This window comes from Anomaloglossus baeobatrachus, chromosome 4 (genome assembly GCF_048569485.1).
Source record: "Anomaloglossus baeobatrachus isolate aAnoBae1 chromosome 4, aAnoBae1.hap1, whole genome shotgun sequence".
In the NCBI taxonomy this organism is placed as follows: Eukaryota; Metazoa; Chordata; class Amphibia; order Anura; family Aromobatidae; genus Anomaloglossus; species Anomaloglossus baeobatrachus.
The window spans coordinates 480,100,153-480,111,064 of NC_134356.1; the positions used below are offsets into that span (position 1 = coordinate 480,100,153).

General features: G+C 46.8%; 1 protein-coding gene across 2 annotated transcripts in view; it reads right to left on the reverse strand.

Moving 5' to 3' along the window:
• CGNL1 (cingulin like 1) overlaps positions 1–10,912 on the reverse strand; it is a 202,334-nt gene that overhangs the window by 47,210 nt on the left and 144,212 nt on the right. For both annotated transcript variants that reach the window (XM_075345733.1, XM_075345735.1), the window contains exon 11: positions 10,086–10,238. In XM_075345733.1, coding sequence (XP_075201848.1) covers positions 10,086–10,238 — 153 coding nt within the window. The remainder of the gene's footprint in view (positions 1–10,085; positions 10,239–10,912) is intronic.

The following is a 10,912-nucleotide window of genomic DNA, read 5'->3' on the forward strand; positions in this document are numbered from 1 at the left end:
AGACCTGCAGAACTGGAAGGAAACAAAGCAGCTGCTATTCCCTTGGCGAACCCCAGTACTGGTTGCGCCACGCATACCATTTTTTTTTTTTTTTTTTAAACGCATACAATTGCGAAACCAACTGTCGCAAGTACGCCACCCTTGGCCCCAGGATTAGCAAACCAACTATTAATCGAATTCTCCACCAACTGATAGTCAGAATGACAGCACACCTTCCTCTTGGAAAAACTGCCAACCTCCCCAACCCGACTACTACCACCGATTGGAAGCGCTACCCCACAATGCCCAACCAGAAAACCAACTGGACCCGCTGCATCCGAGTACCGCAGCTACGTTCCATCAGGCACCACCTTACCCAGCCACAATCCGCGGCCACTAAATCGCCGTAAGAAAAAACCTCCTACACCATCAGATCGTCATTGATCTCCTTCGTGACCACACACAAATGATCCGATGGCTGCACCCTTGGCGCAGCCATCGCCAGCCGTCCAGCAGACACGCCCCCCAGCGGCGTAACTCTGCACCCGTGGTTCGACCGCCCCTGCAAAGACTGCACCGCCTGAAACCGCACCGTCTTAGCTGACCTAACTGCCTCTATCGCAGCCCATAGGACCACACCATTACCCACGAATCCTACCTCTCTGACCATAACATCAAACTTTATCCCCCACAAACTGTATCACTGGCGTTGGACCCTCAGTCTTCGCCTGTGCCAACAGGCCCAAAAGAGTATCCACCACCATCTGCAATGAAACAAACAACCTCAACGAATCATCAACCCGCCAACCCGATGTAAAGAGAATCAACCTATAATGAATAAGAGGTGTAAGCTGGGACACACCACGCACAAACCACTCCACCAAGAAATAACCGCCCCCAACGGAACATAAAATGGGACAAAACCCATTAGCCCCCACCGATCAGCATAATAATAACTCCCCTCCCCACCGCAGCACCAGAACTGCTAGCTAGCAGGGTGGACCAGTAACAACCTAAATGCCGCCTCCAAATCCACCTTTGCCATCAATGCTCCACGGCTCACCGCCTTTACCAAATCCCACCCTCTGTCCAACGACACATAATAAACCGCCGACAATTCTGGAGCCAAGCAGGCATACACCGATGACTCCTCCAGATAAGATACGTTTTGAACAAGCCGAAATATATACATCTATATACAGCTCATTTCCGGCACTACCCACCAACAGAGAAACCCAATCATGACAAGGAGGGCCCCGAATGGCCCACCCATCCTGCCCAAAGCCACGTCCTGACCCCTCTTTCCACTGACAACCACCAGGTGTCCCCTAGCCCAGCACAAACTTCCAATAAGGAGGCAAAGATCCACCAATATAAATAGAAAGACGCAGAATTACTATGTTCCTTACCACAACCCAACACGTATGCTTAAGACAACCGTCCGCGCCAAATCTGCACCACCCATCATTCTATTCCCCCCAAAAAACCCTCATCGACCGTGTCGCCGGGGTTCCACGCCCCGAACAGCCAACTACCCCCCAAAAGGGGGGGGGCTGACTAGGAGCCGCCATCCACTGCAGCCATAAGGATGTGCCCGTATGCTCCTACCGCATACTGGCACGCAACACCTTCCCTTGCTGAAATTACACGGCGTACTGAAGCCAGACTAAACCGCCATATGACCTAAACAAGCCACCCCAAATGGATCCATATAACCGAACCATGCCGAACCAATTACCCAATTCCTTCCCCCGATACCCTTGCCAAAAACGCAAATGCCCGCAGCCACGTTGCAAATGTACGAGGGGTGAGCCTCCACCGGCGCTCCCCTCCCTCTACTTATCCTTCCTGGAATCACTTGGCTTAACCTAATCCAGGTGAAACTGTTCCAGGGGGAGCAGCAGCGAAACTATTGCTACACGTTCCCCCATTCAAATCTTATCCCTCACATCCTCCAGCAAGTGAGCCCCCCCCCCAGCGGGCCTTTGAAGCACCCATAACTCACACTTGACCACTGTCAGCCCAATGCACCACCTCATCCCCCTCTTCGCTCCTCACCACTCACTCTGTCACAGCCCTTGCCGCCTCTGCCCGAAAATGCTCCCCTGCCGCCTCATGCGCCCTCACTCTGCCTGCCGCACCTGCGCCTACTAACCACCGATCCCGTCCATGCCGCCGGCGGTGCATGCGCACTCTCCACAACCGTATACACCACTGCAGTAAACCCCATACCTTGTCAAAACACAAACCCACTCGGCGCTGCCGTGTCCGCAGCCGCCCCCCCCCACCAACTGCGCCCCAACCCTGCCGAATCCACGGCCGTCTCACCCGACCGCGACCCGGCGTATCCTGGAATAAAAGTCACGCCATCCAGACGTCTGATTCTTCCGTCGCTGCTTCCTCCTCCTCCTCGCTGGAGCCGACCGCCTCTGGCTCATGTAATGCAGACGCCGCCGAAGCGCTGCCACCACCACGGCCGTCCTCCTGGTACGCCGCGTGGGCACCATCCTCCAAGCTCCATCTTCTGTCCCGCGGCGACAACCCCGGAAACCGTCCCGACCCACGGGCTGCCACCGCGGGCCTCATCTTCTGGCCCGACCCCCCCCTGCTGCCTGCAAGGACAGGGGGTACCTGTGGCCCGACCCGCTGCCAGCAGACTCCCATCCAGAGCCGCCAGCCTCCTGCCCACCTGGGCCCAGAAGGCATCCGTCCGCCGGGTCCTCGCCCCCCTGGGGGAGACCGCCGCTGCCGGGAGCTGCACGCCTGCTCTGGGTGACCAGGCGGGGACCGCAGGGTCCCCACCGTCACCCCCACGTACCGACGCCTCCCGGGCATCCGTCGCACCAGGCTCGCCTGCCCTGGTGCCGGACCCCTTGCTGGCTGCAGCCCCCCGGCCACCCCCCCTCCACCCACGGGGGAAGTGGGGTAACGCTGGCCTCCGTCCTCGCCGGGCGCTCTCCTGGCCAGGAGCCGCCGCATCCAGCCCTCCTGGGCCCCATGAAAGCCTCTGTCCGCTGGGCCCTCCCCCTCCTGGGGGAGACCGCCGCGGCCGGGAGCTGCAACCTGATCTGGGTGACCAAGCAGAAACCGCAGGGCCCCTGCCGTCACCCCCACTCACCGACGCCTCCTGGGCACCCGTCGCCCCAGGCCCGCCTGCCCTGGTGCCGGACCCACCACTGGCTGCAGCTCCGCGGCCCCCCCACCGTCCGCGAGGGGTAAAGCTGGCCTCTGTCACCGCCGGGCGCTCTCCCCGTCCGGGAGCCGCCGCATCCAGCAATCCAGGCCGCGGCTCGGACCGGAAATAGGCCGCAGACAAGCCACGCCCCCCTCACGGCTGCCGCGGCCCGGACGGAGATTCCTCCCGCGGCCGGAGCAGCAGCTGAGTACTGCCCTGCCCACGTCCTACCGCGGAGGGTCCCCGAAGGGGCTCTCACATCTCCTCCTCGCTCCCCCCGCACACGGCAAGTACCTGAGATATGAGGGAGGGGGGACGCCGCCCGCAGCTGACAGGGGAGCGAGGGGAAAGTGCCAACGGGTTAACCCCCAGCAGCCAAGGCGTGGGACCGCGCTGCCAGGGGCCCGTGCACTGCCATGATGAATCCGCTGGTCCCGGGTAGCAGCCATCCTGTCGCACATCCGGATCGTTCCATATCCGGAAGTCTGGTGATGTGAGGGGCTGGGGAACCTCCCTTATGACGTCCTTGTACAGATCTTTGTGTCCTTCTAAATACTCCCACTCCTCCATGGAGAAATAGAAGGTGACGTCCTGACACCTTATAGGAACCTCTCCAGTCAGATCGTTCCATATCCGGAAGTCAAGAGAGAGGGGGTAAGTCAAAGTCCTTTACTTACACCCCTCAACTGTCCCACCTCTTCCTCCAGGGAACTCCTCCTACCCACCAATCCCTTTTATTCTGCCTTATAAACAAACCATTCCTGTTTCCATTAACCCCATCACTCCTTCCCTTCCCTCTAGTCATGTCGCCCCTCCACCCTATGGGTTCCATGGCTTTCTGAGCCCTCACTCTCTTACGGTCCCCCAGCATTTCTATTCCAAGTATGACACTTCCGAAGGATATGTATGTGACCACGATGTCACCAAAGGTCTCTTAACTGCAGGAGCCTAGAGCTGAAGAGGAGACAAGCTGGTATGTATGTGCAGTGTGCGAGTATATATGTGTATGGGCAGTGTACGAGTATACATGTGTATGGGCAGTGTGCGAGTATACATGTGTATGGGCAGTGTGCGAGTATACATGTGTATGGGCAGTGTACGAGTATACATGTGTATGGGCAGTGTACGAGTATACATGTGTATGGGCAGTGTGCGAGTATACATGTGTATGGGCAGTGTACGAGTATACATGTGTATGGGCAGTGTACGGGTATACATGTGTATGGGCAGTGTGCGAGTATACATGTGTATGGGCAGTGTGCGAGTATACATGTGTATGGGCAGTGTGCGAATATACGTGTGTGTGTGTGTGTGTGTGTGTGTGTGTGTGTGCGCGCGCGCGTGCGTGTGTGTGTGTGTGTAATATTACACATTCATGTGTTACACATATGATTTCGAGAGTTATGTTGATGTCCCAGAATCTGATGACAATATTTGAATAAATGTTGATTTTTTTTTTGTTCAAGAATAAATCTGGATTGTTGGCTATAGAAAAAAAAAAAAAGACATCCCCTGAAAATAAGCCCTAGCTCATCTTTCCAAGCAAAAAATAATATAAGACCCTGTCTTATTTTTGGAGAAACAAGGGTATACACTTAATAATAGAATAATAATTTTTATTTATATAGCGCCAACATATTCCGCAGCGCTTTACAATTCAGAGGGGACATGTATAGATAACATGAGACATTACAGAATAACAAAATTCAAATACCAGGAGGAGTGACGGCCCTGCTCGTAAGCTTACAGTCTATGAGGGAATAGAGGAGGCACAAAAGGTGAATGGGGGGGAGAAAAGCTTGTCATATATTGTCCACCATTGATTTAATAGGGGACTCAAAAACCAGCTGCTTGGACTGGTCGCCAGCCAGAATTTATACGAGTAGAGAGTGTAAAAAAGGTTCATGAAGAGGAATGCAATCAGAAGATACAGGGGACAGGAATTAGAAGTATTTTTTTTTTTTTAGAAGGGCAGAATAGGACTAGATTAGATCAGGGAAGTGAGGTGATAGGCTAGTCTAAAGAAATGCGTTTTTAGGGCCCGCTTAAAGGTGTGGGTGTTGGGAATTATTCGGATTGTTTTTGGTAGTGTATTCCAGAGCATAGGCGCAGCTCGAGAGAAATCTTGAAGACGGGAGTGAGAGGTTCGAATTACTGAGGATGTCAGTCTTAGGTCATTAGCAGAGCGGAGGGCACGGGTGGGGTGATAGACAGAGATGAGGGAGGAGATGTAGGGCGGAACTGTGGAGAGCTTTGTGAGTGAGAGTGATAAGTTTGTATTGGACTCTGTAGCGGATAGACAACCAGTGCAATGACTGGCACAGAGCAATGGCATCAGTGAAGCGGTTGGAGAGGAAACTATATTTACGCAACAGTGTATGGGGCTATTGTCTGTAATCTGCAACTTCAAAACAGTTTTTGTACAATTTTTTATTTTTGCTTTGCAATCCTTTTGTTTTTATTTCACTTTACTAAAATTAGGAGTACTTCACAACATGGGTACAAAGAAAAATCATTCCCAAAGGAAAGATTTTCCTTTCCTCCACAGAGAGCCACTATTATTTACCCCCCAAAAGACCAAGAGAATATGGTCTACAAATGTGTCTGTGTAAGCAAGCCCTAATTACATATGTAGACATATTAATTTTGGTGTGTCTAGCCCTTTAATGAACTCCCATTGCTAATGACCTTGACAGAAGGAAAGTGAATTCTGCAACTAGTTAGGAGGTCTGTGATCCAGATAACTTTAAACGGAGCTCATGACCAAGTAGACAATGTCAAAACAGGCAGTGGGACTGCGCACCGAACATAATGATTAACAACCCGGCTGGATTTCTGCATGATATCAGTGCGCACATTTCAAAGGACATTCCACGAAAGGTCTGCACTCCAGCGGCTACAGACCAGTTCACGCTGGAATTAAATGGAACCTGTGCATTACTTAATGATTAATGTTGAAAATATATGTCTGCAGGAAGGGGAAACGGATCATTATGCAGCTTCTATCCGAAAACTTTAAATTACAAAAAAAACATTTATTTTGCTATGGAAGAATGTAAAATGTTGCAAGTAATATAGATATATAAGAGCCAAAAGAATTTAGGCTAAACACTAGACAGAAGAAATTCCAGTGCTGTACCCGCCCCCCCTCCCCCCATGTGGTCTCATGTAGTTTGCAAACAAAAGTATGGAGCTTTTGAAATTCCTAACGAGGATAATTATTGGAATATCTGTCATGTAAATTTTGCTGGGATGAAGACTACAGTCCACTAATACTGGTGCACAATAGCACAGTGGTTTGCTCTGTTGCCTTGCAGTACTGGGGTCCTGGGTTACATTCTAAGCATGGGCCAAAATCTGCAACAGGCTTATATTTCTTTGGGTTTTCACCTATGGTGCAATTGGATTGACTATATAGACAAATTGTTAATTACAATGCAATTCTTCAGGTTAGATATATAGAGATTTGGTGAAATGTAATGCAGAAAAAATAAAATCAATAGTGAAAAATAAACAAATTATAATCCGACATATTCCAAAAGAATAATGATAGACTGTGTCCCCACACCGGCCTCCATAACAGACCCTGCCATTCGTCGACCCTACTTCATCTTGACGTTACATTTTAACACACATATCTCCTACACAGTAACAATTTCATTACCCAAGATATAGAGCGAAAGATCATGCGGGCAGCACTACAAAGTAGTGAAATTTAAAGTAGTGAAATTCAGGCCTTTATTGGCCCATGCTATGTGTCAGCAACATTTCAATCCCTAAGAATGTTTCTCAAGCCTTGCGAAGATCCTTAGGGATTGAAACATTGCTGACACATAGTATGGGCCAATAAAGGTCTGAATTTCACTACTTTGAAGTGCTGCCTTCATTATTTTTTGCTATATAAATATACATGTGCACACTATCCAGTAGCAACCCTCAGTATTGTAATCTTATTTTAATTATTTTGTTTTGTGTAGCTCATCAGCCTCCCCTTGCCATCATTGTTTCTTGTTATTACTATTGAAGGGAACCTGTCACCAGAACAAGTCATCCACACGAGGCTGTGTAAGAGTGTAAGAGGATCGCGATCCCATGAGATGGAGGAGGCGCCGAACCGAGAGCAGGAACACCTATCGGACCAGACCACCCCCTAGGTGAGTATTATAAAAGGTGACTTTTACATTATACACATTGGCTTGGGCTCTTATATGCAGTATTCTGGAATGCTGTATATAAGGGCAAATCCTGGTGACAGGTTCCCTTTAACTTTTAAATTCTATTTTTATTGTGTTGTTGTCACTAGGTTTTTGCTTCCCCAACTGAGAGCAGCATAAAGTAGAGACAGAGACCCCGATTCCAGTGATGTGTCACTTACTGAGCTGTTTGCTGTCATTTTGATAAAATCACTTGTTTCTATGCTGCAGATCTCGCAGTTATACAAAGCTCATGCATATGCTGGACTACCTGGCAGCATGACTAGTCCTCTAATGATAATCTACTGCTGATTAAACAGTGATTTTATCAAAACTACACTAAGCAGCCCAGTAAGTGACATAGCTGGAATCAGGATCTCTGCTCCTACATTATGCTGTTCTCAGATTTGGGGGAAAAAACGTGTGACAGATTCCCTTTAAATTGCACTTAAATAATTTGGGACAGGGTCTGATGTGAATGGCAATCTTAAAACAGCGCTGCTATTTATTTATATGACCATGGCCTAGTGGCCTAAAATAACCTTTATATCTGATCCAATGCATTTATCATTTTAGAAATTCTAGCGACTGATTCTACTTATGAGATTTGCTTAAAAAAAAAAGCTTCATAAAGGAGAATGGACATAGCCGTGAGGTCATGCTCCGCGTAGTACTGAATGGCGTAAAATGAAGAGTGCTAATTTGTTCCACTTCTCTTTTGCTGAGAAACAATTGAGAATGATGACGCTTCTTCTAAGGTTGGAACTACATGTTCAAGTTACTGCTTTGTTAATATTTTATTGGAGATGTTTTCTGCAGCTGCATACAAAGCACCATTTAACTGACCACATTTCCTACATGCTGCCATTCTACAGCTCGCTGCGGCATCCTAATGTTTATCCAAGTACGCCACTCAGTATAATTCACCTTCGCTCTTTTGAAGACACCTCTTAGTGAAGTGGCATTACTGTATAATAAGCACATAAGAGAAATACAAGGCACTTTGGTTTAATTTGCATTCACAGGGACAACAAAAATAAGACATTTGTTACAAGAGCGGTGCAGAGATCACAGAATGCAGAGTGCTCAGTTCAAGCCATTCACAGTCATTTGGGCACAACCCAAATGGTTAATGAATAACCAAAAGAAAACATCTTCATGAACAGCTCAAAAATAGAGCAGTGAAGCAGCTGCTCAATGGAGATTCACAATTAGGTGCAGAATGGCTCTTTGAAGCTAAAGCTTATAATTGCATTCCTTGATCTGAGAAGGAAAGAAGAAAACCACTACAAGAAAAAGTGGGCTGTTCATTTCTAGATGTTAAGGTGTGTTCACACTGAGCCTTTTTGCAGATTGTGTTTTTTAAGAGTAAAGTTTTTGAAGAGGATTTTGGAGAGTTTCTGCTCCAAAAATGCCCCAAAAATTCAGCATGAATATACTCTTAAAGGGAACCTGTCACCACTTTTTTGGACTATAAGCTGTGGCCACCACCACCGGGCGCTTATATACAGCATTCTAACAAGTTGTATATAAGAGAACATAAAAAACACTTTATAATACTTACCTAACGGTCGCGCGGTTGGCCATATGGGAGTCTCCATTCACCGAAGCCGGTGCCGCCTCTTTTGGCCATTTTTGTTCTCCTTCTCTAGCAGCAGTGTATGACGCGTCCTACGTCATACACACTCGCCGGCATTCAGGTCCTGAGCAGGTGCACTTTGATCTGTCCTGAGCAGGGCAGATCAAAGTATTTTAGTGCGCCTACGCAGGACCAGCGAGTGTGTATGACGTAGACACGTCATGCACCTAGGCTTCCGAAAAAGGACGAAGATGGCCGAAAGAGGCGGCGCCAGTACCGGAGAACGGAGACGCTCATATGCCAACCGCGCAATTGTTATGTAAGTATTATACAGTGTTTTTTATGCTCTCACAGCGGCTTGGGCTCTTATATACAGCATGTTAGAATGCTGTATATAAGAGCCCACTGGTGGTGGCCGCAGCTTATACACCAAAAAAGTGGTGACAGGTTCCCTTTAACAAAACAGACTGCTTAAAAACATTTTGCAGATATTCTTTAAAAATCCTTAGGAGTTTGCCATTTAATTTCCAAAAATTTGAACACATAATAAACACTATGCATACTGAATAAATAAATAAAGCCAAATACATATTCCGTGATATCTGTGGTCTGATCTTTTATTTCAGAGAAGTCCACATTTTTCTTATATGTAAATGAGCTGTTAAGATCTATTGGCTGACACTGATCTCCCTGAGATTCTGCATCAATATAAGGGGGTGTTACCAGTGTGAGACATGTAATGACTGACAGTCTGCTCTCAATCACAGAAAGCTCTGCACTGCAACTTCCTATTACTTACTTGCTCATATAGATGGCTTTGGATCCTACTGACAGATTCCATTAAAGCAGAAGGGAGTCCCCTAAAAATGTGTATTAGGCAATTACAGTTCATACAATTACTTATCTGTAGGCAAACTATTCTTTATATCCAAATGGTTTATTGTATATGGAGTCATAATCGTAGTCAAGCAGAGTGACCATGGAAGAAACTTAATTGTGCTTTTTGTAGAACTAACATTTAATATTGTTATAAGAAGCATAATTTCTGGATTACTAGATGTCAGGTAAAAATAATTGCACTATATATCTTGTACAGCTTGTGTGGTTTCTAAAAAAACAAACATTTGCTTTGTATAGAGAATAAATGCCGAGCGGATACCTCTCTCTGTAATCTTTCAACGGTCTTGTCCAGCTGCCATCGCTCATTCTCCATTTCATTTTTCAGGTTTCTTAGTTGTTCTTTCTGATTAGATTCATCTTTTAGCCTTTCTGTTAGCTGCTGATGTTCATGGCTGATCCTAGTAAGGCTTCTCTGAAATTGACAAACATAAAATTCAGAGTTAATATAATAAACGTATGTGATAGATCGATCGATAGAATTAAAGAAATAACACAAAATAACTTTTTTTTTTCATTTTCAGAAATATTTCAATAGAGTTCAGCAACCCAATATATCCTCCTTCCAGAAGAAAGTTGATGCGCAAGGGCTGTCCAAACAGTGCATTGCTGAGGAATAGTGTATACCATATCTAAGTAAACACTACAGATCTACTGTCTTTGAGAAAAAGTTTGGGAGAAGAACATTGTCTATACAACATACACTCTAGATAACGTGTATAGAAGAGATCAAACTACTGAGGACTTCTCCTGGCAAGGGACTCCGGCGCTCTCAGTACGGGTATGGTACTCCAAGACAGGAGATACGATGAGTATGATCTTCTCCAACAATGTCCAGTTTTAACAGTTCTTCCACATCAATTTTCTTCCAGATAAAAGATAAAATTGAGTAGTGAATCATAGTATAGTATTTCTGAAAATGACAGTTAAAGCATAAAAATAAAAAAAATGTAGTTACCTTTATTTTATTATTGATTTATTGTTTTGTTCCTCACTCTTGAATTGACTGAATATAAGTGTATGGTAATATAGATTGGAATCAGACAAAGTGTGGCCCGTGAGACCTGAAGGTCTCAAGACAGTGGCCAA